The sequence below is a fragment of the Cervus canadensis genome, chromosome 6 (assembly GCF_019320065.1).
Source record: "Cervus canadensis isolate Bull #8, Minnesota chromosome 6, ASM1932006v1, whole genome shotgun sequence".
NCBI classification, from domain to species: Eukaryota; Metazoa; Chordata; class Mammalia; order Artiodactyla; family Cervidae; genus Cervus; species Cervus canadensis.
Genome location: NC_057391.1, coordinates 61,982,167 through 62,003,774, shown reverse-complemented (window position 1 = coordinate 62,003,774; position 21,608 = coordinate 61,982,167). Strand labels below are relative to the sequence as shown.

At 37.6% G+C, this 21,608-nt stretch overlaps 1 protein-coding gene and 1 non-coding gene across 2 annotated transcripts; one reads left to right on the top strand and one right to left on the bottom strand.

Moving 5' to 3' along the window:
* Positions 1 to 1,004: 1,004 nt before the first annotated feature.
* LOC122444494 lies at positions 1,005 to 1,145 on the top strand. Its single transcript, XR_006270314.1, has one exon. It is a non-coding gene; the product is annotated as a U4 spliceosomal RNA (small nuclear RNA).
* A 1,655-nt stretch (positions 1,146 to 2,800) lies between these two features.
* On the bottom strand, positions 2,801 to 2,965 carry LOC122444307 (small integral membrane protein 27-like). Its single transcript, XM_043473022.1, is given in 1 exon segment — positions 2,801 to 2,965. A coding segment is annotated over 1 exon segment (165 nt).
* Between the last annotated feature and the right edge of the window lie 18,643 nt (positions 2,966 to 21,608).

Below are 21,608 nucleotides of genomic sequence, written 5' to 3'. Positions count from 1 at the left end.
TTGTTTTGTACAGTTGATTTTTTCTGGCTTGCTCTCCCTATTGCCTCTCCACTTGGCTAAATCTTATAATGGTGTTTAAGACTGTTTAGACCATACTTGGACTGAATGTTTGTGTCCCCTCAAAATTCATGTTATGGGCTTCCCTGCTGGCTCAGTGGTAAAGTATCTGCCTACAATGCAAGAGACCCAGGTTCGATCCTTGAGTCGGGAAGATCTCCTGGAGTAGGAAATGGCAACCCATTTCAGTATTCTTGCCTGGAGAATTCCATGGACAGAGGAGCCTGGTAGGCTACAGTCCATGAGGTCACAAAGAGTCAGACACAACTGAGCATGCCTGGCAAAATTCATATATTGAAATCTTAACCCTCGATGTCATGGTATCAGGAGGTACCTTTGGGAGGTGATCAGGTCATAGGCAGAGCCTGCATGAACAGGATTAGTGCCCTTAAAAAAGAGGCCCCAGAAAGATCCCTTGTCCTGTCTGCCATGTAAGGTTGCAGTGAGAAGACAGCCATCACTGAGGAGGAGGACTTGCACCAGACACCAGATCTGCCAATGCCATCATCTTGGACTTCCTCATTTCCAGAATTGGAAAAAATCAATTTCTATTGTTTATAAGCTCCCCAGTTTGTGGTATTTTGTTATATCTGCCCAAACTAAGACAGACCATATTCCCCAGAAATCCTGTCTGAAAGTCCCTACAGTCTAATAGATAGTGCTTTTTAATTTATTCATTTAATTAATATAAAGTTGAATGCCTATTATGTACTCAGTGGAATTAACTAATAAGGGTCATTTTCCTCTATGAGTTGCTCTGCTCATCCCTAGGTATCAGGGAAGAGAGGAGAGTGTTCAAAGAGAGCGAGTTAGATTTCCTGGTGCACATTATGGGGAGGGTCAGATGGATGACCTTTAGGGCATGTTTGGGAGGCCTTATCTGAGAGCTGGAGAAGGGTGATGTAGAACAAATAACTACAATCATTTCTCTCAACTATGAACTCTATAGCTTTGCGCAGTGGCAGTATCGTAGCCAATGAGGTTTATCCGAGGCGCGATTATTGCTAATTGAAAACTGTGAACTCTATAAAGTTGAACTTGAGCCTAAAATAAAAGATGTTTTTTATTGGACTGACTAACAGTAAGTTTGGTTAATAATGTGCTAGACCTTATACTATTAATTATACTATTATACTATTAATGCACCCTTCCTTATACTATTAATGATGTAATATTGGAGTTACATTAAAATAGTTAGTATGATTAGGGGATAAACCAGAAAGAGGATTTGTTTTGATTATTCTGTGCCCTATAAGTCATATTAGTGACTTGATTAAGTAGTGCTTCTTTAACCCAGCTTCTGGGGGATTTTTGAGAGATAGACAAATTGGTGTAGAATTAAAAGGTGTCAAATAGATGGGCTAATATATCTTCAATCCCTTTATATCAATAGGAATGCTTTCAGCATCAAGAGAAAACCTAACCAAAGTGACAAACTATTTTACTCATATATAACATATAACAAGCATTCTGGAGGTAAACAGCTGTTGGTGACTGGTAACAGTACGGAAAATACAGAGCCAGCCTTTCTCCAGTTTTGTTGACCATTCTCTTGTGCTTTGCAAGATGGTTGCCATAGCTCTAGACATGAGTATATATCCAAAACAGGAAGGGGGTGGCAGAAGGAAATGTGTGACAGTATCATTTCTCCTTTATATTAGGAAAGCAAGGATTTGCCAGAACTCCTGGAGACACTTACACCTCACTAGGACTGAAACTGCCTCAATGGCCGACCCTAGCTTCAGGAGAGCAGGAAAGCAAATATATGGCTTTTCTAGTCTCTATAATGCAACATGCCAAGTAAGGTAGATTTGAGAATGGGAGATGGGCTAACCAACCAATGACTTCTGCCACATGTATACAGTTTAATTCTCTTAGAAGTCATCAGGCTTCACTATCACTTATCAGTGCTTTGGTCTTTAGGACTCTTTTAAAGTAAAGGTGGCAGAAATATGAAGTTATACATTGTTTATAAATTTCCTTGGTTACTACAGCAAAGTGCCTGCATCTTCGACAGCCCATTTCATGCCTGAAGAAGAAGCATTTGCTTGTGGTGCCAGGGAAATTTTTTGAATCCAGTTGTTTGGATAGTTTTGAAAAAAGTGCAAACAAAAATGTCTATCCTTGGTTTAATTTTTCACTCTTGTTTATCCATGGGTGCTTCTAAGAGCTTTTGCAGGTAAACCTTCCAAATCTTAAACTAAGCGTGGTGGGCAAACTATCTCACAGTTTACAACCGATCAAGAAGAATAACAATCCATTAATTCTGGTGAGGTAACCTCAGGAAAGGGGGCATGTGGAGTGAACCAGAGGGATTCTAGCAAGTGTGAAGGTTTGAAACCATACTGTATTCTCCCTGTGGTGGTATGTCCACAGACACCTCTCTGCTTTAGGAACACATGTGGCAGAATATGCTCTGATACAGTTGGCCTAAGGGCAGTACAGAGTAGTGTTTAAGATCCTTGAACCAGATGTACCTGAGGCCAGATGAATCTCCTAACCTATTTATGAGAGTTAACAAATTCCCTTAATTTGCCTACATTTTTTTGAGTTAGATTAATGCCACCTGCAGTGAAGAATATTTATTAATATGCTTATTCCCCTTCCTTATCCAAGGGTGTGAAAATCTTTTTCTTTTTTTAATTCAGAAACTTTGTATTAAGGATTTTACTTTACATTGACACACATGTCAAATAAGCATGGGGTAAACGATTGTATTTGCATGGAATGAAATCCAGAAGAATTAAAAATCTTCACTCATCCTGAAGATTTTACTTGGGTATTCCTTCCTTAGCTGTCATCATATAGCTACAATTGATGCATAGATGATGTATCCCCAGGACAGCAATATGACAGAATACAGAGCTGAATAAATTTGGCCCAGCGTGTGGCAACTCACTGGCTTCATGGCAAGAAGATGACAAAAGTTCAAAGCATGGGTATAGGATGCAGGCTCTAGAGTAATCTCTGGAGTGGTTTTAAAAAAAAATCTCTTTTGAGCTTTTCTCTTTCTAATTTTCCATCCTTTCTGAGACTTCACCATTTGGAATTTTGCTCGTGCTTAGAGAATGGGACATTCAAAAACCAGAAAAGAAAAGATAGGGAATGATGCTTTTGTTAGTATTGTCATTATTAAGGTGAAAGCAAGAAATTTCAATTGTAAATCAATCCTGTTAGAATCAGGGGTGAATTTGAATCTTAGTAGGCAGTGAGGAGAACTGTTGGCCAGATCATTTATAGAACCATAGAACTATAGAATATTTAAAGAGGAAGCTGCTGCTGCTAAGTCACTTCAGTCGTGTCCGACTCTGTGCAACCCCGTAGACAGCAGCCCATCGGGCTCCCCCATCCCTGGGATTCTCCAGGCAAGAACGCTGGAGTGGGTTACCATTTCCTTCTCCAATGCATGAAAGTGAAACGTGAAAGTGAAGTCGCTCAGTCATGTCCGACTCTTAGCGACCCCATGGACCGCAGCCCACCAGGCTCCTCCATCTGTGGGATTTTCCAGGCAAGAGTACTGGAATGGGGTGCCATTGCCTTCTCTGTAAAGAGGAAGAGACCTAAGCAATTCAATATTTTCATTTTATGAAAGAAAAAGCTGAAATCTAGAAGGTTAATCCACTTGTTCAAAGTCACAGACACAAGCCTGTCATCCAGAACTCCCTGGTTTCATCTGTTGTTCTTTCACTGGATTGTGTTACCTTTTTTCTGAGTCTAAAATTGTCAGGCTGGGTCAAAACTAGATGTAATGTTCACAATTCATTTGCATCATGGAGAGGAAGGCAATCAATGAAGGAGCAGTTTCATTAATTCAGCACTAAATACAACTGCATTACATTAAAGCAGCAAAAGAAAATAAGCAGACAACACTAGACATAACCTCATACTTGACTAAATTGCAGTTTCTCGATCCATGATTCAAAGTCCAAGTTTCTCCAACCTTTCAAACTTGTTATCCTTACTCTCTTCAGTGTTGAAGAAAATTTATGAAAGCTTCCTCCCAACTCTGCCACGCTAAATACATACAGATAGAATAGAGATTCCCTCTTAAATTGAAGCTCTTATAGAAATAACTACACTGAAAAACTAATTTGTGGAGTATTTGCAAGTAAATGGATTATTGGCAATTCATAAAACAATTCATATTTATACCTTGAGGTTTTTTGGTTGTTGTTGTTAACTCCTTGCATTCCTCAGAGAGATATATGACCTGTAGAGCAATGAATTATTTCATTCCAAATACATAGAATCATGGAATTTGGGGTGAGAAGGTTATTTAGAAACTGCCTGGTTCAATATTTATTGATGACGAATCCAAGACCTAGGTATATTAATTGACTGTATGTAATGCTGGGCAAGGAGCTGTTATGAATCCTTCCATAATGTCATCTGAAATTAACTTTTTCTTGAAAAATCTGAATTTTCAGGGAAAATTGAAATTTGATAGCAGATAATAAAGTATATCAAAATATTTTATACATTAATATTGGTTTGAATATGTAAATTAAATGAAAATATTGTTCATTTGAAAGCTTAGTTAAGCTAAAATATATTTCCTTATCTTTCCACTTCCCTTAACAACCTCACTACAAAAAGCCACAGCAATCATTCTAACAGCATATCCCCTCTATATTTAATATTTTACAATCTGATATTCAGTTCAGTTCAGTTCAGTCGCTCAGTCATGTCCGACTCTTTGCGACCCCATGAGTCGCAGCACGCCAGGCCTCCCTGTCCATCACCAACTCCCGGAGTTTACTCAAACCCATGTCCATATTAGGGGAATACAAACAACAGAGTCCCCAGTTGGCCCTTGTGGTAAAGAACCTGCCTGCCAACGCAGGAGACATAAAAGACAGGAGTCTGATCCCTGGTTTGGGACGATCCCCTGGAGGAGGGCATGGCAACCAGTTCCAGGATTTTTGCCTGGAGAACCCCGTGGACAGATGAATCTGGCGGGCTACAGCTCATAGGGTCACAAAATGTCGGACACAAGTTAGCACTAAGTGAAGCAACTTAGCATGCATGCCCCCCCCCATGCATATTCTCATAAAATGTTTTGTTTAATATGCACTTAACCTTAAAAAGCAGAGACATTACTTTGCTGACAAAGGTTCATATAGTCAAAACTATGGTTTTTCCAGTAGCCATGTATGGATGTGAGAGTTGAACCATAAAGAAGGCTGAGCACTGAAGAACTGATGCTTTTGAACTGTGGTGTTGGAGAAGACTGTTGAGAATCCCTTGGAATGCAAGGTGATCAAACCAGTCAATCCTAAAGGAAATCAACGTGAATATTCATCAGAAGGACTGATGCTGAAGTTGAACCTCCAATACTTTGGCCACCTGATGTGAAGAGCTGACTCACTGGAAAAGACCCTGATGCTGGGAAAGATTGAGGGCAGGAGGAGAAGGGGTCGACAGAGGATGAGATGGTTGGATGGTATCACTGACTGAATGGACATCAGTTTGAACAAGCTACAGGAGATGGTGAAAGACAGGGAAGCCTGGCTTTCTGTAGTCTGTGGGGTCACAAAAAGTTGGACACCACTGAGCGACTGAACAACAAACCTTAAAATGTTGTGTATGTGTAATAAAACATTTGGTCTGATAGTTCCCCATAGTGACACATGAAGAATTCCAGAACAATCTGAATACCTCCTCAGAATCTTTGTGATCTGGTTGGTGAAATTAACCAACATGAAGAGCTCATAGCAAAAGTAATGTCCAGTTGCAGCAAGCACACTGGGTCACCAAGCCTCAGTAGTAAAGATAAAAAGGACTCTGCTGCTCTGCCTTACAAGGGGAGGCATCTCTTGAATGGGAGAAGAACAATTAGAAAATACAGTAAGTATCTTAATCCAAGGAAAGCCAAATAGAGGAAACAAGTGTTCATTACCTAATTCTGTATTATCCATTCTTTCAGGTGAAAAAGGAAGTTAGACTTGTAGGTACTTGCAAGCCTTATGTTTCTCAGGTTATTGTCTCTCAAACCACGGGAAGGGGAGTCTCAGAAACAAGTAAGTAGTTACCCCAGAAGCTTCTAGCTGCTGCAACCCTAGGTCTACACCTGTTTTGTTTATTTTTAAAGAAGTTAAGTTGCATTTTTATTTTTGTGAAAGTCTCTCAATTGTGTCCAACTCTTTGAAACCCCATGGACTGTAACCTTCCAGGCTTCCTCTGTCTAAGGAATTCTCCAGGCAAGAATACTGGAGTGGGTAGTCATTCCCTTCTCCAGGGGATCTTCCCAACTCAGGGATCGAACCTGGGTCTCCCACACTGCAGGCAGGTTCTTTACCATCTGAGCCACCAGGAAAGCCCATATTTATTCTTAAGGAAATTTAAATAAGAACTTAAAAAGTCTATGAAACTAAAAAGTTTTTTCTTTTAACCGTGTCAGTTCATAATATTTACTCTGCTCTGGCTTCTACTAAATTCCGGGGGCCACAAAAATAAAATTCCACTTAAATTTATTTAAAAAGACAGTGTAAAAGTGTAATAATGGATATACAGAGGTGTTCACTGTAATATTTATTACAATAGCAAAATGTTGACATCGACTTGAACAACTATCAATATGGGACTTGCTGAATTATGTTGTAACCATACAGGAAAAAAGTTATATAACCACTTTAAATAGTGTCCTATGGAAATTTGTGCTTTAAGAAAGCAATTTTTTGGGGAAAGGTGTTAATAATAAAATGCTTTTTTCCTTTCTTGTTTAAAGCCTTCTGGGTAAGGAAATTCTATGTAGCAGCAAGGCCAGCTGGCAATCCCATATTAGAGACTGTTTCTCTAATATTTGTAAGACTGACCACCCTAAGTCATTAAATCAGGGGATGCCCCAGTTGAGGCATAATTATTTTGCTTGGATAGGAGCCTGGTAGACTAAATTATCTTTAGCATCTGCCAGGGTACCTTGCTGCTGTCTGTATAATATGGGATACTTGATGCAGGACATTGAAAATAATAGGCATTAGTTTAGAGATAAAAGAATCTACTTATAGGCTTACCGAAAGTTATCTTTGGGCTTCCCTGGTGGCTCGGATGGTAAAGAATCTGCCTGTAATGCAAGAGAACTGAGTTCGATCCCAGGATTGGGAAGATCCCCTGGAAAAGGGAATGGCTGCCCACTGCAGTATTTGTGCCTGGAGAACCCCATGGACAAAGGAACCTGGTGTGCTACCATCCATGGGGTCACAAAGAGTCAGATGTGACTGAGTGAGTAAGCACGCACAAAGTTATCTTTGCTCATATGTCAATTACTACAACATATATAATGCAGATAAGGTCTAATTAAATCACCAATAGTTCACAAATGACAGTTAATAAACTAGTCAAATCTTGCCTACCTAGAGAGGCAAAGTTTCACTTTGGATTCTGGCCCCCCTTTTTTGGTTTATTTCTATCTCCAACATTTGCTGTTTCTTAGGCCTTATCTTTGGTTTTCATCCTTTGACTACATGACTTCTTAAATCCTTTCTGTACTTTCTCAAGATCCAGTTGTTACAGAACAAGGACTTTGCACTCTCAACTGTAGAAAAGTTATATGATGCTGTCACCATCATGATTTCACTACTCAGTTTTGACCTCTATAATTTTTGTATCACTTTATCTATGTGGCTGTAGCAACTCTTCACTCATTTATTTATTCAAATGTTTATGGAGTGCCTACTCTATACCATATCCTAGTGTACAAAGACTAGATTTGGTCTGTGCCCTTTGGACTAAACAAACCTCATAAGTTACAGAGGCTTCAAAATGATTCAGAATACTTTTTCTAAAAACAGTTAAAATCAATAATACAAAGCTGTCTAAAAAGTCCTCATATACTTGGAAATTAAACAATGCCCTTCTAAATAATTTATGGATTAAAGAAGAAATTACAGTGTAAATTAGAAAATATTTTAAGCTGAATTATGAAGATATTTATTAAAAGGATACTGCTAAAGCAGTGCATAGAGGGAAGTTTATACTTTTAAATGTTTGTATTAGAAAAGGAGGAAGTCTTGAAATCAGTCATCCACACTTTCACCTTAAGATGACAGAAAAAGAAGGGGAGATTGAAACGAAATTAGATAGAAAAATTAAACTAACATAAGAATGAAGATCAATGATATAGAAAATGGATAGACAACAGAAAGAAGTAAAAGAATTCGTTCTTTGAAATGATTAATACAATTGATAAAAAATATAGTGTGACAATGAGAATAAAGAGAAAATACAAATCATGGTCATCAGGAGTGAAGGAGAGGTCATTACTATAGATTGTAGAGGCATTAAAAGAATAGTAAAGAACAATATGAACAAGTTTTGCAAATAATTTCAAGAATGTAGAAGAATAGCAAATCAAAAGCAATACATTATCCTGGGGATAAATTCAAATCACAGACTTGAAAAATACATGAATTTGGTGTTATGTTATCTAGCAAGCCATAAAGTTGAGTGTGTCCATTAATACTTCTTCATTAAAGGTAAGTGGAACATATTAGACTGAGCTCAAGCAGGCCTGCTGGGACCAGTTAGCTATGTGAGCAAGTGGTGCACACTTCTCAGTGTTCCCACCCTTGATGCATAGTCACATATCCTTCAACCTACCAAATCCTACCTATATTGTGAGAGACGCACCCTTGACCAGTTAAATAAGGAAAGAAAACGTGTAACCTGATTTATGGCTGATTATGCATATGATATGCAGACTGCTGTAGTCTTTAATCTCAGTTGTGTCTTTATAAATAAGACAATGATGAAGAGAAATTCTCACTGTGGGCAGAATTATAAATGGTACATTTTTGTTCACATTTCCTGGAAAGAGAGATGTCCTATGAATCTAGATTGATTCATAGTCAGTAGCTAATGGTAGTCTGGATGGACAGATTAGAAAAGAATAATCCCAGAGGATTGACAATAAGACGTCTAGAGACAGGGTAAGTGGATGGAAACTTTTGAAATACCAAGGGTGGGTTTTAGGAACAGTCCACCACAGGTGAAGCAATTTTTAGAATGTAAATCAACAAAAGATTTTTTGAAGAGGAGTATTGCATCACTGATATTGTTTAGAATGCCCATCACATGATGCTAATAAAAAGACTAATTTATTGTTGACTTTATTATTATTTTTAAATTCTCTACAAATGATGCACCTTCTTATCACCTGCACCTGAAGAGCCACTCCCATTATCCTGCCTTTGACCCACAATATTTGTACTCATGAATACTCACCAAAGGCCCTCACAAACTAGGACTTTCTCAATAATCATAAGGGCAAAGGATGGCCCAAATGATCCGTTCTATGGATGTCAGTCAGCAGCCACTTTCCTTGGTCACTCCAATGATTTTTCAGTGAGCTCATGGAAAGTGTGGCTGTAGGGATGGAAGTTCTATATGGGATCTGACCCCCTGCCACTCTGCACATGGGCAGAGTACCCATGTGCCAATAGCAGATGTGAACACTTAATCATTGCTGAAGTATGGTCACATATCACTAGTCAGCCACCTGGTGACAGAATAATGATACTGAACTCCTATTTTTCATAGTTAGTTTTCTGTGGCTGTGGTTTTCATTCTGGAGGCCGTGGGATTGTAGTTCTTGCTTCTCTCTGCCTTCGGATGGATGAGGTTAAGAAGCTTGTGCAAGCTTCCTGATGGGAGGGAGCAGCCATGAGGAAAACTGGGTCTTGCTCTGGTGGATAGGAGGAGAAGGGGGTGACAGAGAATGAGATGGTTGGATGGAATCACCAACTCACTGGACATGAGTCTGAACAAACTCCAGGAAATAGTGAAGGACAAGGAATCCTGGCATGCTGCAATCCCTGGGGTCATAAAGAGACACGACTTAGGGACTGAACAACAACTCCAAAAAGACATAACAATCAAAGTACATGAAGCAGAAAGTGATAGGAATGCAAGAAGAGAGGAAGCCACTATTATAGTTGGATACTTTAACACTCTTCTGTCAGAAATGGATAGACTCAGCAGGCAGAAAATCAGTAAGGTAGTTCAGCTGGTAAAGAATCCACCTGCAGTGTAGGAGACCGCAGTTTTATTCCTGGGTCAGGAAGTTTCCCTGGAGAAGGAATAGGCTACCTACTCCAGTATTCTTGGGCTTCCCTGGTGGCTCAGTTGGTAAACAATTCACCTGCAATGCAGGAGACCTGGGTTCAGTCCCTGGGTTGGGAAGATCTCCTGGAGGAGGGCATGGCAATCCACTCCAGTATTCTCACCTGGAGAATCCCCATGGAGATAGGAGCCTGGCAGGATACAGTTCATGGGGTAACAAAGAGTCAGACATGACTGAGTGACTAAGCATAGCACACATAGTTGAACTCAACAGCACCATCAGTCAACTGGATATAATTAACATCTACAGATTACATAATCCAACAGTAGCAGATTATCCATTCTTCTCAAGCTCATATGGTACTTTCACCAAGATATACTTCATTTGGGGCCAAAAAGTACATCTTAAAAAGTATAAAGAATAGAAATCATACAATGTCTGCTTTCAGATCATATGAAATTAAACTAGAAATCATTAATAGAAAGATAGCTGGTAAATGAAAAACTACTCAGATTAAACAACACACTTCTAAATAACACATAAATCAGAGAATAAATCTCAAGGTAAATTTTTGAATCTTCTAAATACATTTAAATGAAAATGCAGCTTATCAAAATTTGTGGGTTGCAGTGAAAAAAGTGCTTACAAGGAAATTTGTAGCAGCTAATGCACATATTAGAAAGAAGGAAGATCTAATATAAGTAACAATCTAAGCTTCTACCTCAGACAACTAGAAAAAGAAAAGCAAATTAAATCAAATATAAGTAGAAGAAAAGAAATAACAAAAATTAGGTCAGAAATCAGTGAAATTAAGAACAAGTCAATAGAGAAAATCAATAAAACCAAAAGCTAGTTCTTTGAAAAAGTCAGTGTAATCAATAAGACTCTAGCCAAGGTAAAAAAAAAAAAATGGAAGAAAACACAAATTACTAATATCAGAGATGAAAGAGGGGACATCACTATAGATTCCATGGAAATTAAAAAGGATAAGAAAGGAATATTATGAATAACTCTATGCCTATAAACTTAAAAACAAGATGAATTGGATCAATTCCTTGAAAGACACAGCCTTCCAAACTCACTTATGAAGAAATAGACAATCCAAATAGGCCTATATCTATTTTTAAAAATGGGATAAACAACTAATAACCTTTCAAAAGAGAAAGCATCAGACCCCTACGAATATACCTGTGAATTCCACCAAATATTTAAGGGAGAAATTATAATGATTCTCTACAATTTCTTTCAAAAGGTAGAAGTAATACTTTCTAACTCTTTCTATGAGACGGACCTTACCTTAACAGACTGTTGCCTGCCAGGCTCCTCTGTCCATGGGATTTTCCAAGCAGGAATACTGGAGTGGGTAGCCGTTCCATTCTCCAAGGGATCTTTCCAAGCCAGGAATCGAACCAGCATCTCCTGCATTGCAGGCAGATTTTTTACCATCTGAGCCACCAGGAAAACCCAATGATTCTCTACAGTTTCTTCCAGAAGAATTAATCTCAAAAATATACAAGCAACTCCTACAGCTCAATTCCAGAAAAATAAATGACCCAATCAAAAAGTGGGCCAAAGAACTAAACAGACATTTCTCTAAAGAAGACATACAGATGGCTAACAAACACATGAAAAGATGCTCAACATCACTCATTATCAGAGAAATGCAAATCAAAACCACAATGAGGTACCATTTCATGCCAGTCAGAATGGCTGCTATCCAAAAGTCTACAAGCAATAAATGCTGGAGAGGGTGTGGAGAAAAGGGAACCCTCTTACACGGTTGGTGGGAATGCAAGCTAGTACAGCCACTATGGAGAACAGTGTGGAGATTCCTTAAAAAACTGGAAATAGAACTGCCACATGACCCAGCAATCCCACTTCTGGGCATACACACTGAGGAAACCAGATCTGAAAGAGACACGTGTACCCCAATGTTCATCACAGCACTGTTTATAATAGCCAGGACATGGAAGCAACCTAGATGCCCATCAGCAGGCAAATGGATAAGAAAGCTGTGGTACATATACACAACAGAATATTACTCAGCCATTAAAAAGAATACATTTGAATCAGTTCTAATGAGATGGATAAAACTGGAGCCCATTATACAGAGTGAAGTAAGCCAGAAAGATACACACCAATACGGTATACTAACACATATATATGGAATTTAGAAAGATGGTAATGATAACCCTATATGCAAGACAGAAAAAGAGACATAGATGTATAGAACAGACTTTTGGACTCTATGGGAGAAGGCAAGGGTGGGATGATCTGAGAGAACAGCATCGAAACATGTATATTATCAAGTGTGAAACAGATCGCCAGTCCAGGTTGGATACATGAGACAAGTGCTTGGGGCTGGTGCACATCCCCAGAGGGATGGGATGGGGAGGGAAGTGGGAGGGTGGTTCAGGATGGGGGACACATGGACACCTATGGTGGATTCATGTCAATGTATGGCAAAACAAATACAATATTGTAAAGTAGAATAAATAAATAAAACTGAAAAGAAAAAAAGAAGTAATACTTTCTAACCCATTTTATGAGTCCAGCATTATCTTAATACCCAAACCATACAGAGGCATTACAAGAAAAGAAAACTACACACCAGTGTCTCTCATGAAAAGAGATACAGAAATCCTCAAACTACTAGCATATCAATAACAAAAATGTATAAAAAGAATTATACACCAAGATCAAGTAGGACGTACTGTAGTATGCATGGCTTGTTCAGCAATCAGAAATAAATTACTGCAATCCATCAACAGACTAAAAAAGAAAAATTATATGATCATATCAGTATATGCAGAAGAAGAATATTCTGTCAACAGAAGAAGTTGACAGAATCCAACACCATTCATGATTTTAAAACAAAAAGCTCAGCAAAGTGAAATAGAGGGGAACTTCTTCAGCTTGATGAGGAACATCTACAGAAAAAAGCTAAGGTAACATCATACTTGAGTTTCCCAGGTGGCTCAGTGGTAAAGAATCCACCTGCCAAGCAGGAGATGCAGTTTCAGTTCTTGGGTCAGGAAGGTCCTCTGGAGAAGGAAATGGCAAACCACTCCACTGTTCTTGCCTGGGAAATGCCATGGACAGAGGAGCCTGGTGGGCTACAGTCCATGGGGTCACAAAGAGTTGGACATGACTTAATGACTAAGCAGCAGCAACAACAAAATTATACTTAACAATAAGAAACTCAAAGCTCTTCCGCTAAGGTTGGATCAAGTCAATGATGTCCTCTCCCACCATGTTATTCAGCATCATACTAGAAGTCCTAGCTAATGCAGTGAAACAAGATAAGGAAATGAAATGTTAACAGATTGGGATGGAAGCCAAAATGAGATGATGACATTATCTTCTATGTAGAACATACAAAACAATTTACCAAAAAACTCTTGGAACTAATAAGCAATTATAGGAGGGTTGCAGGATACAAGGTTAATAGGCAAAAGTCAATCACTTTCCTGTATACCAACAACGAACAAATGGAATTTGAAATTATAAGCACTTTATAACTTACATTAGTACTTCAACCCCCAAATTCTTAAGTATAAATCTCACAAAATTTCAGTAAGGTCTGTATGAAGAAAACTACAAAACTCTGACAAAAGATACCAAAGAAGAACTCAATATTACAGATTACCCAGTTCTTCTAATTTAAGTCTACAGTTTCCCACTGAAGTTGCTGATAATTCTGTTCATCTAATCTCTATTGTCTGATTGAATTCTCTACTCTTTACATATTTATTCCCTCTGGTTGGATGCAAAATCTTACAGATATTTAAGGATATTTGAATATATCTCACACCTGGGGTCAAAACATCCAAGTAATAGTGATGAGAATCTCCAGAGACGAGCAAAGAGAATCAGCTAAAGGAATGCTTAATATAATGGCTGGATATGAGATATTTATAGAACTTCCATACCAGCAACTAGGAAATATAATAGCCAAAGCAACAAAAATATAAAATATCAGGAATAAATCTATCAAGAAGTGTGTAAAAACTATATAAAAATACTTTAGGGAATTCCCTGGTGATCCAGGGGTTAGGATTCCATACTTCCACTACAGGGACCACAGGTTTATTTATTTATTTATTTATTCATTTATTTTTATTAGTTGGAGGCTAATTACTTTACAATATTGTAGTGGTTTTTACCATACATTGACATGAATCAGCCATAGATTTACATGTGTTCCCCATCCTGATCTCCCCTCCCACCTCCTTCCCCATCCCATCCCTCTGGGTCATCCCAGTGCACTAGCCCCGAGCACTTGTCTCATGTATCCAACCTGGACTGGCGATCTGTTTCACACCTGATAATATACATGTTTCAATGCTGTTCTCTCAGATCATCCCACCCTTGCCTTCTCCCATAGAGTCCAAAAGTCTGTTCTATACATCTATGTCTCTTTTTCTGTCTTGCATATAGGGTTATCATTACCATCTTTCTAAATTCCATATATATGTGTTAGTATACTGTATTGGTGTGTATCTTTCTGGCTTACTTCACTGTGTATAATGGGCTCCAGTTTTATCCATCTCATTAGAACTGATTCAAATGTATTCTTTTTAATGGCTGAGTAATATTCTGTTGTGTATATGTACCACAGCTTTCTTATCCATTTGCCTGCTGATGGGCATCTAGGTTGCTTCCATGTCCTGGCTATTATAAACAGTGCTGTGATGAACATTGGGGTACACGTGTCTCTTTCAGATCTGGTTTCCTCAGTGTGTATGCCCAGAAGTGGGATTGCTGGGTCATGTGGCAGTTCTATTTCCAGTTTTTTAAGGAATCTCCACACTGTTCTCCATAGTGGCTGTACTAGCTTGCATTCCCACCAACCGTGTAAGAGGGTTCCCTTTTCTCCACACCCTCTCCAGCATTTATTGCTTGTAGACTTTTGGATAGCAGCCATTCTGACTGGCATGAAATGGTACCTCATTGTGGTTTTGATTTGCATTTCTCTGATAATGAGTGATGTTGAGCATCTTTTCATGTGTTTGTTAGCCATCTGTATGTCTTCTTTAGAGAAATGTCTGTTTAGTTCTTTGGCCCACTTTTTGATTGGGTCATTTATTTTTCTGGAATTGAGCTGTAGGAGTTGCTTGTATATTTTTGAGATTAATCCTTTGTTTCTTCATTTGCTATTATTTCTTCCATTCTGAAGTCTGTCTTTTCACTTTGCTTATAATTTCCTTTGTTGTGCAAAAGCTTTTAAGTTTAATTAGGTCCCATTTGTTTATTTTTGCTTTTATTTCCAATATTCTGGGAGGTGGGTCATAGAGGATCCTGCTGTGATTTATGTCAGAGAGCGTTTTGCCTATGTTCTCCTCTAGTAGTTTTATAGTTTCTAGTCTTATATTTAGATCTTTAATCCATTTTTAGTTTATTTTTTACATTTAGATCTTTAATCCATTTTTAGTTTATTTTTGTGTATGGTGTTAGAAAGTGTTCTAGTTTCATTCTTTTACAAGTGGTTGACCAGTTATCCCAGCACCACTTGTTAAAGAGGTTGTCTTTTTTTCATTGTATATTCTTGCCTCCTTTGTTGAAGATAAGGTGTCCGTAGGTAGGTGGATTTATCTCTGGGCTTTCTATTTTGTTCCATTGATCTATATTTCTGTCTTTGTGCCAGTACCATACTGTCTTGATGACTGTGACTTTGTAGTAGAGCCTGAAGTCAGGCAGGTTCGTTCCTCCATTTCCATTCTTCTTTCTCAAGATTGCTTTGGCTATTCGAGGTTTTTTGTATTTCCATACAAGTTTTGAAATTATTTGTTCTAGTCCTGTGAAGAATACTGTTAGTAGCTTGATAGGGATTGCACTGAATCTATAGATTGCTTTGGGTCGTATACTTATTTTCACAATATTGATTCTTCCAATCCATGAACATGGTATATTTCTCCATCTATTTGTGTCCTTTTTGATTTCTTTCATCAGTGTTTTATAGTTTTCTATATATAGGTCTTTTGTTTCTTTGGGTAGATATACTCCTAAGTATTTTATTCTTTTGTTGCAATGGTAAATGGTATTGTTTCCTTAATTTCTCTTTCTGTTTTCTCATCGTTAGTATATAGGAATGCAAGGGATTTCTGTGTGTTAATTTTATATCCTGCAACTCTACCGTATTCATTGATTAGCTCTAGTAATTTTCTGGTAGAGTCTTTAGGGTTTTCTATGTAGAGGATCATGTTGTCTGCAGACAGTGAGAGTTTCACTTCTTCTTTTCCTATCTGTATTCCTTTTATTTATTTTTCTGCTCTGATTGCTGTAGCCAACACTTCCAGAACTATGTTGAATAGTAGTGGTGGGAGTGGGCACCCTTGTCTTGTTCCTGACTTTAGGGGAAATCCTTTCAATTTTTCACCATTGAGGATAATGTTTGCTGTGGGTTTGTCATATATACCTTTTATTATGTTGAGGTATGTCCCTTCTATTCCTGCTTTCTGGAGAGTTTTTATCATAAATTGATGTTGAATTTTGTCAAAGGCTTTTTCTGCATCTATTGAGATAATCATATGGTTTTTATCTTTCAATTTGTTAGTGTGGTGTATTACATTGATTGATTTGCAGATATTAAAGAACCTTTGCATTCCTGGGATAAAGCCCACTTGGTCATGGTGCATGATCTTTTTAATAAGTTGTTGCATTCTGTTTGCTAGAATTTTGTTGGGGATTTTTGCGTCTGTGTTCATCAGTGATATTGGCCTGTAGTTTTTTTTTGTGTGTGTGTGTGACATCTTTGTCTGGTTTTGGTATTAGGGTGATGGTGGCCTTATAAAATGAGTTTGGAAGTTTACCTTCTTCTGCAATTTTCTGGAAGAGTTTGAGTAAGATAGGTGTTAGCTCTTCTCTAAATTTTTGGTAGAATTCAGCTGTGAAGCCATCTGGTCCTGGGCTTTTGTTTGCTGGAAGATTTCTGATTACAGTTTTGATTTCCATGCTTGTGATGGGTCTGTTAAGATCTTCTATTTCTTCCTGGTTCAATATTGGAAAGTTATACTTTTCTAAGAATTTGTCCATTTCTTCCAAGTTGTCCATTTTATTGCCATATAGCTACTGGCAATAGTAGTCTCTTATGATCCTTTGTATTTCAGTGTTGTCTGTTGTGATCTCTCCATTTTCTTTTCTAATTTTGTTGATTTGGTTCTTCTCCCTTTGTTTCTTGATGAGTCTGGCTAATGGTTTGTCAATTTTGTTTATTTTTTCAAAAAACCAGGTTTTAGCTTTGTTGATTTTTGTTATGGTCTCTTTTGTTTCTTTTCCATTTATTTCTGCCCTAATTTTTAAGATTTCTTTCCTTCTACTAACCCTGGGGTTCTTCATTTCTTCCTTCTCTAGTTGCTTTAGGTGTAGAGTTAGGTTATTTATTTGACTTTTTTCTTGTTTCTTGAGGTAAGCCTGTCATGCTATGAACCTTCCCCTTAGCACTGCTTTTACAGTGTCCCATAGGTTTTGGGTTGTGTTTTCATTTTCATTCATTTCTATGCATATTTTGATTTCTTTTTTGATTTCTTCTATGATTTGTTGGTTATTCAGAAGTGTGTTGTTTAGCCTCCATATGTTTGACTTTTTAATAGTTTTTTTTTTTTCCTGTAATTGAGATCTAATCTTACTGCATTGTGGTCAGAAAAAATGACTGGAATGATTTCAATTTTTTTGAATTTACCAAGGCTAGATTTATGGCCCAGGATGTGATCTATTCTGGAGAAGGTTCCATGTGCACTTGAGAAAAAGGTGAAGTTGATTGTTTTGGGGTGAAATGTCCTATAGATATCAATTATGTCTAGCTGGTCCATTGTGTCATTTAAAGTTTGTGTTTCCTTGTTAATTTTCCGTTTAGTTGATCTATCCACTAAGTGGTGTGGGGTGTGAGTGGGGTATTAAAGTCACCCACTATTATTGTGTTATTGTTAATTTCCCCTTTCATACTTGTTAGCAATTGCCTTACATATTGTGGGGGAGCACTGTTTTAATGCCTGGTTGAGGAACAAAGATCTTGCATGCCGCTTGACATGGCCAAAAAGAAAAAAACTTTACTTGAGGGCATATAAGAAGATCTCAGTAAGTGGAGATGGGAATTGTATTTCTGGTTGGGAAGGTTTAACACTGTAAAGCTGTCACATCAGTCCCAAATTAATAAATTCAGTGCCCTTCAAATTTTTATGAAATTTGAAAAGTGATTCTCAAACACACAAGATAAAAGAAAAATGGAGAAAAATGAGATGGAGCTTGACTTCTCCAATATCAAAGTATTCTATAAAGCTGTAGTAATTAAAGTAAATATACTCTTAGCTTCTGTAATATATAAAGAGAATAATTGAATAGGAAATCTCCAGACTAATAAATGAATTGGAATTTGGCTTATAATATAAATTATATTTCTAACCAAAGAAGGAAGAATGAATCATCAATGGTGCTAGAACAATTTGGAAAAATATAGATATCTACCTCATACTATAATAATTCCAAGTGATTAAGAAACTTCAACTTGAAAAACAAAATTGCATGATTATTAGAAGGAAAGTTAGTCTTCTTAAGCAACACACAAAATACAGAATCTGTAAAGGAAAAAAATTAGCACTTTTTCCCATAAATATACAAAGTTCTCCTCAATCAAAGACATTATTTAAAAAGTTAAAAATAAAACACAAATGATAGACTGAGATGAAGATGTTTGTCAAACATGTAATTAACAAATAGTATCCACAACATAAAAATGTCCTACCCACAAGTACAAAAAAAGAGAACAACCTAATTGAAAAATGGGGAATGAATATGAATAAGCAATTAACAGCAAAAAATATAAATGGTCCCCACAAACATAAAAAGATGGTCAGTCTTGCTTCTCATGAGGGAAATGCAAAGAAAAACATTCAAGTGTTATTTTTTACTCAGTAGATTGGAAAATATTTACAGCTTGATAATATCCAGCATTATCAATTATGTGGGAAACTAAGTGCCATCAGACAGTTTTGGTAGAAATGTAAATTGAATTGGCAATGTCTTTTTAGCACTACCTGTCTACATTTAAAATGAGTCTTTAATTCAGTAATCCACTTCTAGGATTCTATGTTGAAGAAATATTTGCACATGCAAGCAGATGTTAAAAAAATTCCTTTGTATCACTTTGATAAAAAATTAAATACATTTAACTGTCCATCAGTAGAAATGTGGTAAATTATGAGATATCACTATCATGTGCACTTATTAAAAAGCAAAAGATATTTATTGCTCAGTCAAAAGAAATGCTACTGAATAACGGATATATTGTAAACTCATTAAAAAAGCCAACAAAGTCAAAGACACATATGGCTACATGTCATGTACTTAAATTTATGCCAATATACAGAGAAAGGACTAGAGCGTTACAGACCAAATTGCTGACTTTGGATTGTCCTTTGGAAGAGGAGTTTGGTTAGAATTTTTGAGAAGACAGTTGGTTTTATTGTTACCTGGCTCAAAGGTATTAAAGAATTAATTAAAGAATTAAAAAGCTGTCATAGAAAAAGAGACACAGATGTATAGAACAGACTTTTGGACTCTATGGGAGAAGGCGAGGGTGGGATGATCTGAGAGAACAGCATCGAAACATGTATATTATCAGGTGTGAAACAGATCGCCAGTCCAGGTTGGATAAATGAGACAAGTGTTCGGGGCTGGTGCACTGGGATGACCCAGAGGGATGGGATGGGGAGGAAGGTGGGAGGGGGGATCAGGATGGGGAACACATGTAAATCCATGGTTGATTCATGTCAATGTATGGCAAAAACCACTACAATATTGTAAAGTAATTAGCCTCCAACTAATAAAAATAAATGAAAATAAAATAAAATAAAATTTGAATTAAAAAAATAATAATTGGGAAAAAAATAAAATTAGAAAACTAAACAATAAAAATAATAATAATAAAAAATAAAAGCTGTCATAACTTTTAGTTAGGTAATCAATAAAACAACCTCTTTGTTTCTCCTGGATTTTCTCCTGGATTTACCTCTGAATTCCTTCAATGGATGCTACAGACAAGGGATCTGAAAGGACATGCTACTTTTGGAATTGTCTCCTCATCTTGGACAGGTTAGCTTTGGGGATTCTCATGTTTTGGTTTGTTTATTCATGTATCTGTCATCCTTTCACTTTGTAAATAGTATGTTAGTTAAGCTGGACTTGTGGAGTATTAACAAGTATTTATTTATCAGACCTAGCCTCAGTCCCATACTCTGGATGAAAATCCAGGCTGATCCTGTTATTTCACTGATCACTTAGGAAAAAAAGAAATCCTACAATCATGTGTGTCTTAAACATGGCCTCTAAAATTTAGTAATTAATTTTTCCATTCTATTGATACATAATAATCGAACTTTGTCTAGTGTTAAATCATCACTCCTCCTGTGGTTGAGTCCTGATTCCTGCTGACCCTTCAGAGTGAAAGAGGTTTTACTGTCCTTTTCTTTGCTGCCTAGCATTCCTTATCCTCCCACCACTTGCTGAGCAGGGCCTCAGCAGCGGGAGTAAGGAGACGGAGTTAGGAAGGTCTTGCTTAACTGCTGCTGTCGTAAACTGATTTTGTTCTCCCCGGAACTTGTAAGTTCTTCTCTGGGCACCTTAGAGGCTCCCCTGCAGGGCCTCTTCACATGCAGCTGTCTTCATGTGGACAGTGTTCCTTCTTTGGCTGCTCACTTGGCCTCTGCATCCTCCCACTGTCTTCTGACCCCTAGTAGAAACTTATTTAGACAGGTCAGAGTCCCCTCTTTAGTACTTCCAGGACAACATTCTTCTGTGAGTTTCACACAATTTGGGGGTGTCTCATACCACTGGCTTGTTCTCAGAGAGACTTGCAAGTATTTCTCTGCTCCAGTGGCTGTTAGCCAACCTCTTGCCTTCTCTGTCTCACAACTTGTGGAAACACATGCCAGGCTCTCCAGAAGCTCTTTTGGAGAGCCTCTCACCAGGATTAGTATAAGAATTAGACACTCTTCTACCCCTCCCCTATTTGGAAGAGGGCTAAACAGTGGGAGCCACAGACCAAAGTGGACACCATGAAATTCTCTTCCATGAAGTTCCCCTTTAGGGTACTTTAAATGATGTATCCCAAATCCCAGTGAGTCAGACCTGTATGGAGACCTTGTCTCTGCCCTTTTAGTGCAAATTAAGGGTGACCATTTTCTGAGTTGAGAAGTGTTGACGAAGACTTTTCTTTAACTGTTTAATTCTTGGTCTGCATCTTCTGTTGAAATTTCCTTTCTGTTGTATCTTGGTGCCTCAGTAGAAATTTTCAAATTAACATCTTATTTCTATTTGTTTGTTTATTGACTTGCAAACAATTACTGAGCACCTTTATATGCCAGATATAGCTACAGCAATGAATCATTTGCGGACTTTAACTTTTGCAAGCAAGGGAGCAAGCAAATGTAAAGGATAGTTTATTTTCAGTCTGCTTAAGGACCCAAGATCAGAAATGTCATTTGTTCTCCTTTTC